At 37.5% G+C, this 21,503-nt stretch overlaps 1 protein-coding gene across 1 annotated transcript in view; it reads right to left on the bottom strand.

Moving 5' to 3' along the window:
- Positions 1–7,600: 7,600 nt before the first annotated feature.
- The window catches only part of LOC109380025 (synaptonemal complex protein 2), an 18,595-nt gene continuing 4,692 nt past the window's right edge, over positions 7,601–21,503 (bottom strand). The window contains exons 7-11 of the mRNA XM_019637159.1: positions 19,028–19,088; positions 12,384–12,532; positions 11,131–11,205; positions 10,542–10,688; positions 7,601–7,642 (exon numbers count right to left, since the gene is read on the bottom strand). Coding sequence (XP_019492704.1) covers positions 7,601–7,642; positions 10,542–10,688; positions 11,131–11,205; positions 12,384–12,532; positions 19,028–19,088 — 474 coding nt within the window. The remainder of the gene's footprint in view (positions 7,643–10,541; positions 10,689–11,130; positions 11,206–12,383; positions 12,533–19,027; positions 19,089–21,503) is intronic.

The following is a 21,503-nucleotide window of genomic DNA, read 5'->3' as shown; positions in this document are numbered from 1 at the left end:
TAACTCTCATTCATTGCTCCTGGAATGCAAAATGGTACAGTCACTTTTTCCACTTTTGGAAGACAGGCAGTTTCTTACAAAACGAAACATACTCTTACCATGTTATCCAGCAATCATGGTTCTTGGTATTTTTCCCAAAAGGGTTGAAAGCTTATGCCCTCACAAAACCTGCACACGAATGGTTATAGAAGCTTTATTCCTAATTGTCAAAACATGGAAGCAACCAAGATGTCCTTCAATACATGAATGGATAAACAAACCTTGGTCCATACATACAATTGGATATTATTCAGCAGTAAAAACAAGTGAGCTATCAAGCCATGGAAAGACATGGAGGAAACTTCAATGTGTATTGCTAAGGGAAAAAAGTCAATATGAAAAGACTACATACTGTATGATTCCCATTATATAGCATTCTGGAAAAGGCAAAACTATAGGGATGGTAAAAAGATCAATGGTTGCCAGGAGTTTGGGGGGAAGGAAGGTTAAGGAAGGGAGGGAAGGATGGAAAACAAGGGAATTTTAGGATAGTGACACTATTATGTATGATACTGTAATGGTACATGTTGCTATACATCTGTGAAAACACACAGAATAAACAGAGTGAACACTAATGTAAACTATGGACTTTAGTTAATAATAGTACATCAATGCTGGCTCATCATTTATAACAAATGGACCACATTAATGTAAAATGTTGATGATAGGGTAGCTGGGGTGCTGGTAAAGGGGCATCTGGGAGCTCTCTACACCTAAATACAGCGGTTCTCAACCTGTGGGTCACGACCCCTTTGGGGGCTGAACGACCCTTTCACAGGGGTCACCTAAGACCATCGGAAAACAAAAAGATATTTACATTGCGATTCATAACAGCAGCAAAATTACAATTATAGAGTAGCAACGAAATAATGTTATGGTTGGGGGTCACCACAACATGAGGAACTGTATTAAGGGGTTGCAGCGTTAGGAAGGTTGAGAACCGCTGCCTGATTACCTGACATTTTTATAAGCAAATTGTATTAATATTTTTTAAATGGAAGGACAATGTAAGAATTATTATCTGCATAATTTTAGATAATTTGGTTAACAAAACACTCCAACAATAATACTCTTAAAGATGTAAGTTTAACTGATTTTCACTTTTTTCTGGGAATCAGGCATATGGGTTTTTTAAATTATAATAAAATATAACAAACATAAAATGTACTCTTTTAACCACTTTTAACTTAATATGTTTTTATATTTAGTAGATAGTAAGTTATTACTATCACTTCTTAAGATTCCCATATGAAGACAAGGTTTAGTTGGCTTGATAAAAATGTACCCAAAATGAACCTCCCTGAAAATAGTGTTTGACTTAAGAACTTCTGGTCTAATTGGAGCCAATCTGGGCAATCTGTATCCTTGAACTACAGAGGTTCTATTTCTCTGGGTTTATCCAATGAACAGAAAGACAGGTTCTGACAGATTACCTTAGGGAGAGGAATCCCTGCATGGCAGGGAGTCTTGCATAATAATACATGGGGTGACACTATGACAGACTGAAGGGACCTTCTGAAAACAGGAAGTTAATTTTTTTAAAGGAGAGCACAGTTTAGGAGAGATGATCAAGTTTCTGTGCTCCCGGGAAAAAGGAATGAGTAGCTCAGGGAAATCATTCTGAGAAATGATTCTAAATCCCAAAGATAACAGTTTAAAAATTGAAGAACCAATCAGCATTCAGACAAAACAAAACAACCACCACAAAAAGCACCTTACTTCACCTGGGTCTAAAGAGACTAAATAGCAGCTAAGACTGGAAACAAGAAAGAACAGCATACTAACAATCAGGAAAAAAAAAAGGAACCCTACAGAATGGGGAATATAATCAGCAATGTTGTAAAGATTATGTAAGGTGCTTATCAGGGGGTCATCATAGACTGCGTAGATGCCTGACCAATGCGCTGTACACCTGAAGCTGAAGTTGAATAATATTGTATTATTATTATATTATATATACACATACAGAGAGAGAGAGAGAGAGAGAGAGAGAGAGAGAGAGANGAGTGAGTGAGTCACGGGAGGTGAAGTAGAGCATAAGGAAGATAGTCAATGGTATTGTGACAGTTACATAAGATGTCAGAGGGTACTAGCTTGGGGGAGGGAGGTTATCACTTCCTGAGGGGTATAAATGTCAAACTATTATGTTGCTTTGTACACCTGGAACTAAAAAAACAAACACCTCCCCCCCGCAAAGGAAAAAGAAAAAAAGTAACCCAAAAGGATTTGGTTAAAGAAAAAAGTAGCCAAAGTAGGCTCAAAAACTGAGTTGCAGGCTAAAGACAAAATAGAGTCTACTCAAGGTGAATGAAATAATGTCTAATTACATATAATAATTGCAAATTATTAATATTTCATATGCACACAGAGATGCTCCAGTACGTGAACATTATACATTTTAGAAATTTCGAATTAGAAATTTGGCTACCATGTATTATTAATACTCTGGAAGAGAAATGAAAATGAAAGTCTATGTAACCTGGATCCCCTAAGGAATACGAAAAATGAATGGCATTATGGGCAGAACTGTATTATAATTTAAAAGTTTTCTTAATCTACATCTTGATAGCAGTGACCCCTTGCCCCAAAGTTTTAGTCTCCAAGGCTGGTGTCAAGGATCTGAAAGTGTCCGGAGGTGTTTGTTCTACCGGTTCGTTCTTCCTTCCTAAGTGGTGGCTCCAATGGGGACAAGTGTTACAGCAGGAGGCAGGATCCTCCAGCCCACTTACACCCATTCTTGGAAAACTTGAACGGAATAATGCAAGAAATACTTCAGATGCTACTACTTGCAAAGCTGTGCTGGGCCACACAGGAAAACAAATGTTGAGTAAAACAGTCTTTACACTAATAGTTTAAAAGAAACGTGAGCACCATTCGAGAGGCACAGACAATCCCATATGCACGGGACACAGAAGGTGGGAGAGAGCCCACAAGAGGAGACGAGGCAGGGTTCCGCCACGCCACCCCCACTCACACTCCTGCTGTGCACATCAGGGCTCAGACCAGGGAGCTCAGGAGGCACTTGCTCTCAGAGCGGAAGTAAGTGCGAATTAAAGAACAAGGTATCACAAATGTTCAATGTGCAGCAATCCATCAAGCTTCTTTCACTTTTGTTATTAGGGAGGCATATTACAAGTGTGCAAAAATAAAACGCATTGAAGGCTCACCATTTTTTTTGGTTTCAAATCCCAGGAATGAAGTTCAGACTTTAATCTCTTTCTTGATTTTGTATGACTCTTTGTACTTCTAGAAGAGTTTTCATCACAAATAGCAGTAGTTACATTTTTTGACAATATATACTTCTTCCTATAGATCACCGATTCTTCAACTCTCTTATTTAGGAGAACAGGTTTAATAGTAGTTTCCGATTCAAAACCCCCGTTGCTCTGCTTGGTATTTTCAGTATTTTCCTGCTCTGAATGTGGATGATGTAGTTGTTGATTGTTTCTTCTGCAAACTTCTCCTTCTGCTGTATTGACTTTATGCTGCATTCTTTCTTTCTCGTATTCCACCTTTCCTGTTTCTTCAGAATTATCATCAGATATTGAAGAGGATGATTTTTGTTTAGTCAAGTTTTTGTTGACAACAATATCTAGTGGGAAATGAGAAATTAATTCTTTTAAATTAATAAACTGATAATGTATAAAATTTGTTAAAACCAAAGATATGTGTTAGACATTTCTAGAAAAGAATATTTCCCTGAACTACTGTTATATACAGAGAAAACTACAGTTGATCCTTGAACAAGGTAGAGAGGTTAGGGCACCGGCGCCCGTGCAGTAAAAAAATCCACGTATAACTTTTGACTCTCCCAAAACTGAACTACTAATAGTCTACTGCTGACTGGAAGCCTTACCAATAACATAAATAGTTAGCATATTCTGTATGTCATATGTATTATATACTGTATTCTTACAATAAAGCTAAAGAGTACTGAGAAAATCATAAGGAAGAAAATACATTCACAGTATTTACTGAAAAAACTCTGCGGATAAGTGGACCCTTGCAGTTCAAAGCCATGTTGTTCAAGGGTCAAGTGTGTGTTTCACCTTGGTGACAAGCGTCTCCCGGTGAAGTGCTTGTTCTGTGGTTTTCACATAGGTTAATATTTGTTACCGATGTCCAGCATGCCCGTTTGGAGGGCTTTTTATTTCCACAGATGTTGTCTAAATCACCAGGGAACCTGGAAAATTAATTCATTTGTTAACATATTACAGAACATGAGCTATGACTGACTCAAGACCTTGATTTTTTAATAGTCAACATTTACTGATAAATTGTTAACAGTCAAGTATGAAAATATTTCCATGTCATGAAAGTTAAAATTTTTTAAATGATCAGATTAGATTACTAAAAAGTTCCATTCTTGCTATTTTGATATCTATCTAAATAAATCTCATGTGTCTTTCATATTCTGTGTATTTAAACTAAGTTAAATTTCTTTACGTTCATACTTCATTATTTTAAAAATCTCATTCATTTTCTGTCTCAGTTTGAAAAGAGTTATGTTGGTTGATATGGAAAAAACATATAGACTCTTCGCCATCACAATCATACCTGAGAGATGATTAGTGCTACATTCTAAGACTATACAGGCCTTTTTCTTTAAATTTGTTATATTCATCTAAAAGTAACAATATACGCTAAATGAGTTGATGGGTTTTCTCATACTCACACAGCTTTATTTATTTTTCCCACTGACTGTGAATCAGGAACAATATTCTGGAGTTCATCTAAATAAAACAGAAATGACGGTATTCTCATGTTTCATGCAGTTGACAGGGTAAAACAGGAAATCGGCACAGAATCTGATCACGGTTATCATATTGGGAGGGAGGCTGATCTCATCTTCCCCGTCAGACCCAACCTTCTTGGGACTCGGAATATATTGCAGTGTATTTCCTTGTAACCTCTCATTTCCTTGCACGCATACAAAGCTGAATACATTTATTATGAATCTTTCTTTTTCAAATCAATGAAGTCCAGTGGGGCTAAAGGGAAGTATACAAAGAAGTATATACAGAGGTGCCAAAAAATGTATACACATTTTAAAAAAGGAAAAAACTGTATTAATTGTAATACTCAATATATACCGATAACGAAAGATGAATACAAGTCCCGTGTGATGTCTGCAATGACAAGAGGTGCTCAAAGTGGTTCCCATCAGTGTCCAGACACTTCTGATCACGGTGCACTGCTGCTTGAGCAACGTTGACCAAAGTGTCCACTTGTACACATGTTTTTGGCACCCCTGGTATATTTATTTTTAAAAGAGACTGAAATTAAACCAAAAAGTACTTACTAAAATTTCGGTTTGGGAAGTCAGTGTCCTTATTGTCTGTCTTTTCTACAGCGTTAGCAGTTTTGATATGCTATAAACACAGGAGACATGTTAACATAAATTTCAATTAAGGCATTGGGTGAAAACAACTTTTAAAAGTCAGAGTATTCAAGATTAAAAGTTAAACTAAAGTTGCCTTGCTATTAAAAGTTGGGTAGCCTTTCTATTTACAGTTGCCTCTAGAACAACTTAGGTGTTAGGGGCACTGACCCCCCTCAGCCCCCGTCAAAAATTTGTGTATAACTTTGTGACTTTCCCCAAAACTTAACTACTAGTAGTAAGACCAGAAGCCTTACTGAAACCTAAACAGTTGATTAACACACACTTTGCACATTATATGTATCATATACTGTATTCTTATAATAAAGTAAGCTAAAGGAAATTTTAAGAAAATCTTACAATATATTTACAGTATTTATTGAAAAAATCCACATATAAGTGGACCCATGCATTTCAAATCCATGTTGTTCAAGGGTCAACTGTATTTCATAAAGGTTATGCCCATTCTAGAATATTATTTATCCTAAAACACAAGAAAATAAATTTCATTGCAGATAAAGAGGCAGACATTTTCTGATCTCATCCACAGCTAATTAAATGTTCATCTGTGACTAACAATGTCAAGAACCTCCAAGGAACATCCCCTATTCCTGCTGATCTCATAACCTGCATCTATTCTGTCTTTTCACTTACATTAAGGAGTTGGAAATTATGAAACCTAAAATGATTTTGTCAAGTTTTGGCCATTGCACAGGTAACTTCTTACCTATAGCAAGCTTCCCTCTTTTCGTGGCCACAGATACACACTCAGATCAAAGAAAAGTCCACCCTCTAAGCTAAGCTGTTGGGCCCCATCCTGGCTTTCTTCCCTACTTCATCTAGCCAGTGGTTCTTCACGCTAGGAGAGGAGCAGCATGAAACTGCGCAGGTGTGGTTTCTGTTGTCACCATGACGGGGGGTTCTCCTGACACTAAGCAAGCACAGGCCTAGGATGCTCATCGCCCTACAGCACTCAGGACGTGCCACAAAACTGAACAACAGTGCCTCTATTAGGAAACACCTCACTAGTCGATCTGAACATCACTTTGACTCTTTTCTCCTAGTATCTTCAACTCTTTCAGCCTTTATCTTTCTGCCATATTACCATTTAAAAAAAAATTTAATTACCTATTCTTTTTACTGCAACACCAAGGCTACTAAGCTTTATTTGCGAGACTATTACACATATTTCTGAAGCAATGCCACGATGAAATTCTAGCCAGGTTTAAACTGGGCCCTCCATATTGTCTAACACTCGTACTTATTTATTCGTAGCCCTGTCCATTAGCTCTCAGTGGCTATTCCAAATCTTTACGTTTCCCTGAGCCCCCTACGTCAGCATATCCTAAAGAGAAGTTCACCATGTCTGACGTCAGAGAAAATGAGCTATTAGGTATTCCTCCTCTACAGACTTCTCTGTATGCAATTACCTCCTATTTCTCCAATAAACCACCTTCTCTAGCCATCCTCTTCAGCTACCTGGAGTCAATGGCCTTCTCCTCTCTGGCCACTTGATAACCTTTATTGACCCTTCAGAAACCCACTCCCTCTCCATCTCCTTAAAGAGCATCTCCTGATCTTCACCTCCTCTCCCCCCACCTCCAGCTCTGGGGTGAGGCGCCAGCCCCTCCACCAGGTTCCTACTGCATCCTAGATGCACATCTGAGAATAATTATACAATATGGTAATTATCTTATTAATTTACCTAATTCCCATGCTAGCCTTTGAGATATTTAAGGACAGGGCCCACTTGTATCTTATATTTCTATACTAGAACTTTCCCCATAGCAGACACTAATTTGTATAATAAACTAAAAAATGATGGTGAGTCCATTCTGCTAAGGAATGCCTAAATTGGAGTTATATTGAATGGATATTCCCAAATTTTATTGTCAGCACTGTAAATGAGTCGTCTGTGAGGATGACCTTATGTTCAAGGACAATAAATTGTATCTTAAAAAAAGCAGTGCTTTAAACAAAGTGAGACACTCACTGCTTGCAAAAGAAGTTAGCTCAATATGTATTTCTACGATAACTTGATAAAAAATGTTTAAAAATGCGTTCAAAGTAAAGTTACTTTGTCTGTATCATCGCCTCTAGGTCTTCCTTCAGATGGTCTGGATTTAAGCGATACAGCACTATCCAGTGTTTCAGAAACGCCCGCTTTTTCTGCAGATCCTATCATTTGCAGTGGTGGTTTAATTCTTCCTCTTCGTGGTGTCGCTAAAAAGGAGGACAAAGGGATGGTTTATTTGTGGGGTTTTAAAACTTACATATTGCTTTATTGAGGTGCTTTTTAGATGAGAATGGTAAAAAAGGGAGGTTCTACGATGGGTCCCAGGTTTCTGGTTTAGAGAGAAAGTGGATATGGATACCATTTACCAAGGTAAGGAATGGAGAAGAAATTGCTGGGGGTTGGAGTGGTGGGTGGAAAGATGAATTTATTTTGGACCTGTTAAGTTTGAGAAGCCTGTTAGACAACTGGATTTGGGAAAAAGAAGGAGGTCACTATTTAATTGTCACAGAGGTTAAATAAGACTGTTTACCACAACTAGCACAGTATCAGATCACTTATTGTTATTAGCTCTTAGTATGTACCAGGCACTGTCTAAATGTTTCACAACAGTCCTTGTCATTTGAACGATACTTAATCCTCTGAACAGCTTGATGAGGTAGACACACTTCAATCCCACTGTACAGAAAGGAAACTGGTTCTAAATTTAGCTAGAAGATAATCTACAAAGTACACACCTGGGAATGGGAAACTAGCCCAAGTGCCTGATTAATCCAATGTTTTATCCACTATGTAATGCTGCTCCCGCTTACATTACATTATTAGTGCTGGGTACTAATATTTTGAATAATGTTTATATGGCAATACCCAGTAAACCTTTTTTAAACATTTGTAGTTCACAGTTTTCAATATTCATATCCCCACCTTATCGCCTAGGTAAATTATGTCCAGAACATCCCTGAGTTAAAAATGCCTGCTTTAAAATATGATAACACATGTTAAAATTTTTTTAAGACTGCAAAACTTACATGTGCTGATTAAAAGTACTGGACTTCTCACAGTATATCTCTCTGCACCAGGAACAATCATGGAAGCTTCTGACATTTTTCTTTTGCTAGGAGTAATTTTCTTAAACCATGAGAAACAACCACAGTAAACACACATAATCTTTTGAAAGTAAATATCCTACAATTTTATTCAAAACATTTTACCTTGACTACACACACAAGAGATATGGCATTTTATAAACAACATGATATCCAGAAATTTGTTTTAGGTTAACTTTTCACTAACCAGGGGTTTTATCCTAATGTTTGATATTGAAACAAATAAGGAATATTGTTTTAGGTAATATTTATAGAATACCTAGCCATAGGAAATGAAGAACCTTTACCTCCTAACAGAAGTTTTATTGCTACTGAGTTTACCTGGTTAACCAGTGGCTCACAGTTCCCTATTCTATTTCATGGTGATGTTTGGATACATATTTATGTAAACTTGTTTATGAGTGCTTTCATAATGCTAAGCATTGTCCAAAATTTCCTCACATTTAAAAAACTGTATTAATATTCTTTGAAGACTAAACTGCCTTTGGAGTAAAAAGTAGCTACAGGAAGCCAGAGACCATGACACACTAGCGTGTGTTCCAATAAAGATTTGTATTTTTAACTTCATCTTCGAGTGACTGGTAAGAGAAACAGAAGTAGAGGAGCAGGCATTTATCGGCATTTATACCCCCAGACTACAGGGGGAGGAGTTTCAGAGGGTGCCATGGAAAGTAGATAAGGACAAACTGTAAAGAGGCAGAGAGCTGTTTTCAGAAAGGCACCTACCTGCCCGTAAGACAGAGGGAAAAAACACTGAGGGGGCTTTGGTAGGTATGTACATGGGACACAGATGAAAGGTGGGGGAGGACAGAAGAAAAGGGAATTCTAAAATTAGGCAGAAAAGCACTGAACCAGTAGATTCTTCTTAAAGAAATGCCAGTTCCTAGAGGTATAGTGAATGTGACCTGAATAGTTACTTGTTCATATAATGCTACAAAAAACATGAATATTAAGAAAAATCAGTGGTATGCCATATAGGGTAGCTCACAGGATGAAACAATGGCGTCAGACACCAATGAAGAGGTTGCTGTGTTTCTCCAGGCATCCTGAAACGAGTAACGGTAAAGGGAACAGGAGGAAAGGATGTGAGAGATACTATGAGAAACAATCACTGGCCGCTTGGTTCTAGGTGAGGGGGGCAGAGGGGAAGCAAGGATCTCATCAGAAAATTCAACGGCAGCATGACTGAAGCATGGACGCAGATAAACATTTGAGGCAAAAAATAAAGAGCTTGGGTTAGACTTCAGGAAAGGGCTTAGACGCACACAAGACAATATGAGAAGAAGAAGTGGAGGCGTCGCTGTAGAACTTTGAAGAGGGGTCTGGTACATTTATTCTAAGAGCTTCCATGGTGCACGTGAGGAAGCTCGCAAAGGGAGAAGGTGTTCGGAGATGTTCAGAAAGCCGGGGACCCAACTTTTAAAGCAAGTCTACTCCCAGGAGGTGGGGAGAGGAAGTATTTCTGATATAGTAACAGAAGTAGGAAGAGAATTCAAATGCTGCCAGAGAAGTCAAAGAAGAGGAGGGCATTAAGGAAGAGAGGGCTGTTAGCAATGTCAAGGGTCACAGCAAGGTCACAGAGGTTCTACCGGATATGGCCCAGAGGAAAGCCTCAATGGAGGCGGCAGCGGAAAAAGAACCTGATACTTTGCTTTCTTTCCTCATGCAAACAAATGGAAATTTATATACACATTATAAATGTGTATTCTACATTACATCCAAATGCAAAAATAGAAAAGTTACATGTAAAAGTGGTGATTACTTTGCTAATTTGGAATTTACAAGTATATAGTATAGCTGTCCTAAACCCCTAACCCTTACACATAAACACAATTTGCTAAAAACGCTATCTTTTGTTTGTATTTGCAAAAAGCAGAGAAAATACTTTGAAATGTTACTGATGAAGGCCATTAGCATAACTTCTAGATGCTGCTTTCTGTAATTATATAGAACAATGACTTGACATGTTTTTTATGAATGATTATTTTCAAACCGTATTTACCTCAAGCTGACTATTTTTTTTGTCCCTTTGAGCTCTGTTTTTGATATATTTTGGAGGTTTAGCAAATTCCTTTTGGGAGTTAAGTTTTTCTTTCAAACTTACGAGTTCTTCTTCAACTGGTGAGGTTTGAGTTTCTGGCACTAGAATCTGTTGGAGAATGTGCAAAAAAAGGATTTAAACTGCAAACTACAGGACATTCTCAAAAACCACTGATGTCTTAATAAAGCACCCACATTCATTTAACACAGATATCAGTTCTTTCCGTTTCTATGTACTGTTATAATTTTTAGTCTTACAAAGTGACCCAACTAAAAGCATCCACTTGTCCAAATAATAGACCCAAAACCAGTTTTTGCATTATTGGAAGGACAGATACTTCTAATTTTTGAAGTTACCAAAACTGGTATTGATTAATAACTATCTGCCTGCTATACTAAATTATCATTAATAACATGTTTAAAAATCATATGCATCTTATTGGGTACTATCTATTTTTTAGCTATTCACCCTCCAACATGAAATTTATGCTGTGCTATCATTTGGGTTAAACTTAGCCCAATGATTAAAATCAAGGAAGTCAGACACATACCTGTGATCCACTTGCATCATAAAGTACATGCACAGATGTCTTGGCAACTGAAATACTCTGCTTTTTGTTCAACTCCTAAAATTAAATTAATTCAAAGTGATACCATTGTCTCCCAGTTCTTTCCATTTTAACGTAATTATTTCCTACCTGTTTCCTTCCATAATGGCCAAATCATCTCCGGTTATTATTCTGTATATGTAAATACTATTCTCCGGACACTTGACTCCCATTAATCACAGTCTTCCTAGCCTGCCATTTTGGTAAGTGTTCCTCACAAACACACTCTCTGCTATTCTTCACCATAAATATTTGCACTGCTATAGACTGAATGTGCCCCCCACTCCCACCCCAAATTCATGTTGAAATCCAATCCCCAATGTGCTGGTGTTAGGAGGTGGGGCCTTTAAGGTTATTAGGTCATAAGAACAGAGCCCACACGAATGGGACTGGTGCCCTGTCCCTAACAGAGACCTCCGAGAACCCCCTCACCCCCTCCATGTGAGGGCACAGCGAGAAGGTGGCCACTGTGAACAGAAAGTGAGCCCCACCAGACACCAGATCTGCTGGTACCTTGATTATGGACTTTCCAGCCTCCAGAACTATGAGATATAAACATTTGTTGTTAAGCAACCTCGTTTATTGTATTTTTGTTACAGCAGACTAACACGCACTATCCAAATTTGTCAACAGAGTATCTCCCCCAAATACAGCATGAACTGTCACCTTCGATTCCCAGTGAAACACTATCCATCTCATAATGTCTTCCACAGGCCTGCAAAGCATGTGATCTAAACTTCCTCTGTCAACTTCAAAGCCCATTTCAAGCCCCATCTCCACAGCCTTTCCTTCAAATCTGACTCTTAATGAGCATTCTCTTTCTCAGCTTCTTCATTTCTTTTTCCCTGTGCCACATATTCTTCTGAGGTATAGTCTGTAATTCTCACAAACTATGTTTAATGTCTTGAAAACAGGGCTTTGTCTCATTTCATTTGTTAAACACCTGGCAGGAATTCATTAAATGTTTTGAGCAGCTGCTGCTAATGTTGTCACCTGAGATTCTTCTGATCGGTATCTCAAAGGGTATAGCTAACAATCTGATGGTGATTCCACAATACAAATTTAAAGAGTTAAAAATCTACAAGACATTTTAAGAATTCTAGAAAAAGAGTATCAATGAGACTTATAGCCCCAAGTGCCCATAGGTTTGTAGACTACGAAAACAATAAATATTTATTCACAGTTTAAACACTTACCTTATATTTATCTGCGCCCAAGATTTTTTGTGTCACCTTAGTGATTTCTAATGATGCATGAAAATATAAATGCAATTCTCTCCCTTCTCTGTTACTGATTTTTACTGTATTTTTCAGAATTATTGTCAGTAGCTTCTTTGATTCTATCACTGCACACAAACAAATAACACTGATTAATTTATTTTCATCTCTATGATGATACTCTACAGGCATACTAAAAGAAAAGCGTGCAGCATATTAATTCAGATGAGGTAGAATTAACTTTTAGGACTTAACTATTTAAATTAATTCTAATATTACCTATGTAACAAATCAAGTCCATTTATTTAAAAACATTTTTAAATCAATTTATTTTTCAGAGTTTCAGTTTCCTGATCTATAACGTATAGGGTGATACAATAAAATAAAGTCCTGAATACATTCTGGACACTAACAGGTTCTTAAGAATCCTTGAACACATGTGAGAAAACTATTTTCTTAATTTAAAAGAGGCAAACAAAATAATTCCTAAATAACTATATTTCTATGCGTAAGCATCTATTAAGACATTTCTATTAAATCCAGTTGCTACAAGCGTGTTGACAGTACACAATCATTTGATAAACACTCGGGTGGTAGGAAACTGGGGGGTAAGGATCAAGTGCTGATTTTCAGGGAATTTATGAATCAAGTGAAAAGAAAACACTGTGTCAGTTTATATGAGGTACTCACCTCCCTCCTACAAAACTTTATCAAAAAGTTACCTGGCACCCAATTCATGTGCTTGTCATTATGGACACAAGGCCACTATGGACCGGCTGACCTCTGGTGATGCTTCGCTGTGGACCAAGAGGCCTCCACACCTGCCCCCAGGGTACATTCCTGGGCAGGAAGCAAAGAGCTTGAGGGAGAAGGAGCACCCCGAGAGGACACTTTGTGTCTACATCAAGAAAAGCACTGCTGGCCACTCAGTAATCTGCCCTAAAGAATGAATGGCCCTACAGGCTATAAAATTCTGATTCTTGTGAGGCTTGCCGAAGCAGACTATGTCTTACTTGCTTTTGCAACTATGTGGTCATGAAATTTTCACAGTAATGTCCTTTGATGGGACCAAGAATTATGAATTGCTTGAAGACAGTGGTGACAGTCTCTAACTCAAAAAGTACCAGTGGGTTTTTTTTGGGGGGAAAAGTCATGAGTTTCAACAGTAACAGGCTTTAGAGATAAGTGGAGGTGACTCTGAAGGTGATAATGTTTCAGATTTGGTGATGAAGACTGGAACATTTATAACCCATATGGATATTCTTGCTGATTGCTATATCCCTCTGATACGCATTTGACTTTCTTCCTACAGCTTGCTGTGAACTTATAGTAAATGAAATATTTGCGCTAATGAAATAGTATTACAATCACTTCAAATTTATTATTTTGCTGAATGCCTGTACTTATTTGTACAAAGTATTCTCCATATAGATCATGACTATCTACAGAATTATTGATATTTTATTTTATTGCTGGCCTTGTTGAAATTTCTATTTGCTTTGACTGCCTGGACTGTATCATGGCTTGCTTTTTAGTTAATGCGCAACAATAATGAGATACTGGAAAACTTCCTATTTTGTTGCTATAAATCCAAGTATTTATAGATATTAACGTAGTTGGATGTTATAATGTTATCTAGGTATTTCTCTGGGATTCCAGTATACTATACTTACATGACTATAATAATATGCTTTCTCATACAAAGCCATTAAGAACAACTTTTCCAAAAATTGTTCATGGAGCCTTTATTTTATAAATTCCTATACATTGTTTATAAAACACTCTAACTGCACTCTGTCGTACTGCTGCTTCCCATATCTCCTCAATCAGAAGCTTCTTGTAGAAATTCTTTTTCACTAGAACTATTGATTGATCTCCTGGGTCCACACCTTTTTAACTTCCATGAGTGCCATTTGTGTAAAAATTCAGATCCTGCCTGGTCCATACAGGTAAACTAGATTCCAGCTTTATCACAAAGGACATTAAGAATATGAATGAACAGCCAGTGAAGAGGTCCACAGTGGGGTCCTGAGCACAAGAGCTCCTGTCTGTTTGTAGTGTGGGTGCGCCACCCTCCCGGCATGGAGGTGCGTTCTTATTCGCCAACCCGAAAGCTGCCCCCGCCCCCCAGTTTTAATCCATACATCAAGAACTTGATTTTTTTATAAAAGTATCCTCATAAAATCAGGATGAGTTATATATTGGAAAATAAATCTTAAAAATCAACTTTACAGGACACCATGAAAATAACTTCTTGCCCAATGACTATGCAACTACATTTGACAAGATGCAAAAGACGAAATATTAGTAAGAAGTGATGGCAGTGATTAAGATGAAAAATGATGGGACATAAAGGAGGAGAGAAAAAATTCAAAAGATGTTAAGTGACAAAAATGAATGAACATGGAAAATGATTATTAGGGGAGAGGAAACATCAAGAATGGCTTCTGTACTTGGAAACCTGGAAGGTTATCACATCATTTGTCAAGACAGGAAATAAAGGAGCTTTGGGGGTACAATATATACCCCCAAATATAACGAGTTCAGTTTCAGACATGGGCTTGAGGTATTTGTGAAAATATCCAAACGGAATGGTTTATTACTTGCATTTGCATCTACAGCTCAGTAGAGAAATTAGGGAAAATGATTAAAAAGTGAAAGTATGGTCAACAGTGTCAAATGTGGTGGGAAGACTGAAGGGTGTATACTGATGCTAACAGTAAAAGTGTTAATTATCTTGACATCTAAAATTTCAGTAAAAATTCCAGTGGAGTGGAATGTAAAGCAGAATGTAATAAGATCAGGCATGAATAGCAGGAGAAGGAAAAGATTTAGTAAGAACTATTGCAAAACTGGCTACAATGAAAACAGAATGAGCTTGCTAGAGGAAGACACAGGATCCAAACAGGCTTTTGGTTTTAAGATGCAGTGACAAATGTACCATAAAAACGTTAAGATGTCAAAAATTCGGGAGAGGACATTACGCTAAGTGAAATAAGCCATATAACTGTGTGATTCCACTTAAAACAGTCAAGTTCACACTGCCAAAAAGTGGAATGGTGATTACTAGAGGCTGAGTGGAGGGGGGTGAGGGGAGTTGTTTAATGGATATAGTTTCAATTTTGCAAGATAAAAGTCCTGGAAATCTGTTTCACAAAGATGTGAATATGCTTAACACTACTGAACTATACACTTAAAAATGGTTAAGATGGTAAATTTTGTTATGCATTTTTTTCATACCAATAAAAAGAGAAATTGGGCGAGGAAACATTTATATTGTTTTGGCAAGTTTTATGTAATCTAAAACTATTCTAAAATGAAAAGTTTATCTTTAAAAAAGACCCAAATCAAACTCACAGAGATGAAACATACAGTGCCTGAGATAAACATACAGGATAAGATTAGAAGAAAAAAATATTAATGCAGAAAAAAAATATTAATGAGCATGAAGTACAACAATATAAAACGACTGGAAGAATAGAAAGGGGAAAAAAGCCTGGGGAAGGGGTTGGGGAACCCAGAGAAGAACCACTGAGCTGGGGGAAAACTTGAAGTAGCTTAGTGGATGTGTACTCAGAATCTTCATTGTGGGGAAAAAGGAGCAGGAATGAAAATGGAGGAATAATGGATGAAAAGTTTAAATCGGATAAAAACTATAAACCCACAGAAGCAAGATGCTCAACAAATTCCAAGGACAAACAACATGAAGAAAATTACACTAAAGCACTATAATCAAATAGTTTAAAACTTGTGATGAGGAGACACTCTTCAAAGCAGTTAGGGGAAAAAAGATTTCAAATAAAATGAAACAGATGAGAATGACAGCAGACACTGCATCGGAAACAATGCAAGCTTGGAGGCAGCAGAGTGACACCTTTAAAGCAAACTGAAAGAAAAACAACAGGCAATGTAGAATTCTGTGTGTAACAGAAATACTTCTCAAAAATAAAAATAAATATTTTTTGACATGTAAAAACTGAAAGACTCCTCACCAGCACGTCAGTACTACAAGAAATATTAAGAGAAGTCACTCAGGCAGAGGAAAATAATACCACATGGAAACCTGAGCCTACGCAGAGGAGAGCTGAACACTGGGAATGGCAAATGTAAAATACGTCTTAATCCACTTTGCACATCTCTTTAAAAGCTAACTGGCTTCATAAAGCAAAAAGTCACTACACCATATTATGGGGTTTCTGACATATGCAGAAGCGAATGGCACAAAGGCCAGGAAAGCAAAAATGGAACTACACTGTTTCAAGGGCGTCACACATACATAAAGGGGTATAATATTACTTGAACATATACACTATTAAGTTAAAGATGTATAAAATAAACCCTCAATCAACCACTAAAAAAAGCCAGTATAAAGCTAAGAAAATAGATACAATGATATCATTGAAAAATCAATACAAAGAAAGAAAAAGAGCAAAAGACNAAAAAAAAAACCCAAAAAAGTATAATACTTAAAAAAAAAAAAACAAAGAACAAAAAACAAAAAAAAACCATCTGTTGGATAACTTCATAATCACTGGTGATTTAGGATGGTTTTTCTCCCCTAAAAATACCATAAGAATTTAGACTAGATTGTTATGCTAATTGCAAAGAAATCAATAAAAAGATAGCATTAACTACTATTGAAATAAATGGTAATTGACCTTTTAAAAGGATTTGGCTTTAAAGGCAGCAAATAGCAGCTGTTCCTTTATTTATAAATAATTCACCAGCCTCAATTACCAATGTTAGTTTTTCCTCTAGCAAGAGAGATAAAATAACTTGGATTGATTGCTTGGCCCAAGTGAAAGAAGAGTTGTAGCATGTTTGACAGTCTCAGTGGACTATTGAGAATTCAGTTCCATTAGCTCAAAGGTTGGCAAACTACAGCCCATGAACCAAACCCAACCCCGCTGCCCGGTTCTGTGTGGCTGTATTATTTGTCAGCGGTTACCCCATGGAAATATTTGAATCTGTCATGTTTTACTGCACCAGTAGTGTCAAGGTGAATTTCATTCACTCTCAAGAACTTAGCCATCATCAGTTACCACTGCATGACTTTGGTAAACAGATTGGGTTGCAGAGTTGATAATGTTTCTTAATGAATTCAGCCCTAAAATAAATTATAAGGGCAAATCATGCTACACAAGAAACCTATACTTCAGTAAAGTCATTTCACTGAAACTAAGGTTATCTGAATCACGAGTAATGCCGAGCTGCTTTCTATACTTCCTGGGCTGTCAAAAGTTAAAACAAGAAGTGACATCTCCATTCTCACACCGGATTTCAGGGGGTATATTTTTTTCAAGTTCCAACTACAGGTCCAGCAGTATGTTTGGACATTGATGTTAAATGCAGAGGAAATTTTCATATGTCAAAGTCCATTTAACTGTGCAATTGAGGAGTTTCCACCTAATCTTCAAAGGAAAGTGATTAATCTGCAATGCAATGACATTCTAAGAGGCAAATATTAAGGCCCATAATTCTATAAATGCTTTCCAAGTGATGAACATGCTCCATNACTATTAAGATGTATAAAATAAACCCTCAATCAACCACTAAAAAAAGCCAGTATAAAGCTAAGAAAATAGATACAATGATATCATTGAAAAATCAATACAAAGAAAGAAAAAGAGCAAAAGACGTGGCAAATGGGATGGCAAGTAGAAAAATCAAGAGCTAGATGGTGAATTAAAGGCGTATCAGTGATCACATTAAACACCACAGTTAAAAGGCAGAGACTGTCAAATTTCATTTAAAAAATTAGACCCAATATATGATGCCTAGAAGAAACCCACCTAATACACACACACACACAGAGTTAAAAAATAAAGTACATGCCATGTTATAACTAACCAACAAAAAGTTGGAAGGGTATATTAATATTACATAAATTACAGAACAAAGAATATTACCATATCAAAAATAGGGTCATTTCATAATGACCATCAAAAAAATGAATAAGCAAGATACAGACTGGGAGAAAATACTCACAGAACAATCTGTCAAAGAACTGGTGTCCAGCGCAGGTAAGGACTCAAAAACTTTTTAAAAAGGCAGTCAGTCCAGTAAAAAATGGACAAAATATTTAACCAGATACTTCAAAAAGGAAGACACATCAGTGACCACCCAGCACATGAAAAAGTGCTCAATGTCACTGGTCACTAGGAAAACACAAGTAAAACTATCATGATATGCCAGTACATGCCCACTGAAATGCTAGCATGTCTTGATAGCTGAATCTGTAGTGACAGCAGTCTGCCAAGATGCATAGTTTTGTCCAGCAGTGTTATATAATTCCAGTTGTAGGAGTGGATCCATTAGAGGTTTGAATCTCATCAGAAATGGTGGAAGGGGGAGAGCCTTGAACACACTGATGAGAGAGTGACAGCTCATGGGTCCTAGGCTCGATAGACGAGGAAGCAAGTACAGGAGTGAGCGGGGACAACGCTGGAGGGGGAAACGCAAGGGCAGGACACGGATGACACTGAACTAGCAAACGGTGAATGGGAACACAAGGAAATGTGGATTTTGCTTTCATTAGGCTATTTTGTTTTCCCAGGGAGCATGCAACTTCTGCTCAGTATGATAAGAATCAAGAAGAGAATTACAGAAAACAAGATGAATACCTCCAATGCTGTATATCAGTACTTTATCCTCAGGCACAGTGACTGTTTCCCACTGGTGATCCTTAAAATATAAACACAGGTTTTGACCATAAATAAGTAATTCATTCCTGCTTCAAAGCTTCTTTAAACAGCATTTTTAAAGTTATACAAACAATGAAGTTTATTTATTACTAAGTATCACTAAATAACCAGTTGGTATAACACACTTCTTGCTTCATCAATTGACTGCATAATACATTATACATGTCACATTTAATCTATTTGTTCACTCTTAAGAGGAAATAATGGTATTAATTTTATGTTCCTGTTCTTGACCAAAACAAGAAATGACGATCCATTGATATTTGAGGCTACCCCTTTAAAAAAATGTCACCAAACCCTGTCATTTCTTCCTTTGAAATGTTTTGTGAAATCATAAACATTCCTCAAATCCCACCTGCTGAACATGCTCAGATTCAAACATGTGATGCACATAATAACCTAAAATGTTTTCCCTTCCAATTGAAAACTTGTATAATTGAATAAAATACTGAACAAAATACCGAATTCACAAAGTCAGAGTAAACATTAGACACCACTCCTAACAGATAGGACCCTAGCACCTCCCAGCTGTGATGCTGTGAGGCAGAGCCAATTCCTTAGTTACTTAGGGACAACTCACTGTATAGGAACTCCCCTAAATCCTCCATCTCGTCACTAACTCCGTCCACTTCTTTGCCGTAATCGAAGCCAGTCTGTACTCTGCTGGCACCATTAACATTCTAGCCTCTTCAGTTAAGGTGTTGATTCTTCCATACCTCAGATGCTCAGGCTCAGGAGGAAAGGGCTGCTATCATCTCTCCCCAACACTCTGAGCAGTTTGCAGTTCTCTGTGTGAAAAGTCTGCCTCCTCTGAGGCCCATGCCAGCCTGGCATACTGTCTGCCTACTGGTTATCATTGCCTAACTTCAAAATGACTCCTCCACATATGGAGGCACCTGGGTCAGCGCCTTCCTTTAAAATAGTTTTTCATATTATGGAAATGTTTACAAAGTAGAAATCATAACAGAATGAACCCCAAATATGCACTTCCCCGAGTTTAACAGTTACCAATACGTTGTAGCCCTTGTTTCCTCTTCACCCCCATTCTCCCTCCAGGACACTCTCTTCCTCTTGGCTTCAATGCTTCTTTCTATTCAACCTGTCACCCCGGCCATCAATGTTCAAAAGCTCTACCCTTGAAGTACATGACAAAACCCCTCCCGTGAATCCACATCTCATTCCAGCTGCTATTGTGCTTTCTTTCTCTTAAATTGATGTCTTACCTCCTCTGTATTTCAGTTTTCCAGAATGCCTAGATCCTTGTTTCTTAAGGGAAACTGCTCTTTCAATGATCACCAGTTTGGAACATTTGTTTTGACAGCGTTGCTTATTTCCTCTCATGAAAACGCCCTTCCCTGGCCTCCCATAACATGATAGATACCCTTTTATTTATTTATTTATTTTTGGCTGATTCTTCAAGTATCCCTCAGGCTAGAGTCTCTTCTACCTATCCTGTATGAATTTGTGTTTTTCACAGCTGTCATCTAAGCACTCATTCAATCCTGTGATTTTATTGTTCATCTACATACAGATAGCTTCTAAATCTCTACTAGGGTTTAGCTCTCTTACCTGAACCTCAGACCAATAGATCCTACAGATATCTCCTACAGATATCTCCTACAGATATCTCCAGCTGGATAGCACAGAAATATCTCCTACAGATATCTCCAGCTGGATAGCACAGAAATATCTCCGGAGCTGAACTCGCCATCTTTCCCCTACAAAACCTATCCTCCTGTGACAACACCCTCAACCATCCAGTTACCCAAGTTGTATTAATCCTTCCTCTTTTTACTACAAACAGATCACCAAGTCTGCTCAGTTCTACCTCCTCTCAAGTTTTCCTGGAATCCATCCCTTTCCATGCATCCCCACTGTAACTTGCCTAAACCATGCCACTATGATTTCCCACCTGGATTATTGCAAGTCTCCTAAATGCCTCTGGTCTTTTCCCTTTTTAACCCATTCTCCCCACCAGGGGAATCTTTTACACGAACGTGGTCCTCGGTGCCTAGCAGGTATCTGGCACATAGTAAGTTCTTGGTATTTGTTGAATTGATGTTACCTCCTACTGATAACCCTTCTTTGGCTTCACACTATCTTATTTCTTTCCAATCTCCTTTGCACTCTTTGCACTAACCATACTATGTATCTTTCAGTTCTTTGAATACCCTATTTATTCACTCTTATAATAAATGTGGATAGCTATAAATCAGAAAGACAGGTCCTGATTTCATGACTCTTACATTCAATGGGGGGAAAACAGACAACGGACAACAGATAAACAGAATGATTTTAATAATAACTACAATGAAGAAAATAAAACAGGACAGTGTGCTACAATGTGGCTGGAGGCGCTTCAGATTGAGTGGCCGGAGAATTCCTTGATAAGGAA

The sequence above is a fragment of the Hipposideros armiger genome, unplaced genomic scaffold (genome assembly GCF_001890085.2).
Source record: "Hipposideros armiger isolate ML-2016 unplaced genomic scaffold, ASM189008v1 scaffold_32, whole genome shotgun sequence".
NCBI lineage: Eukaryota > Metazoa > Chordata > Mammalia > Chiroptera > Hipposideridae > Hipposideros > Hipposideros armiger.
Note: the sequence above shows the minus strand (reverse complement) of the source record. Positions and strands in the feature narration are given on the sequence as shown.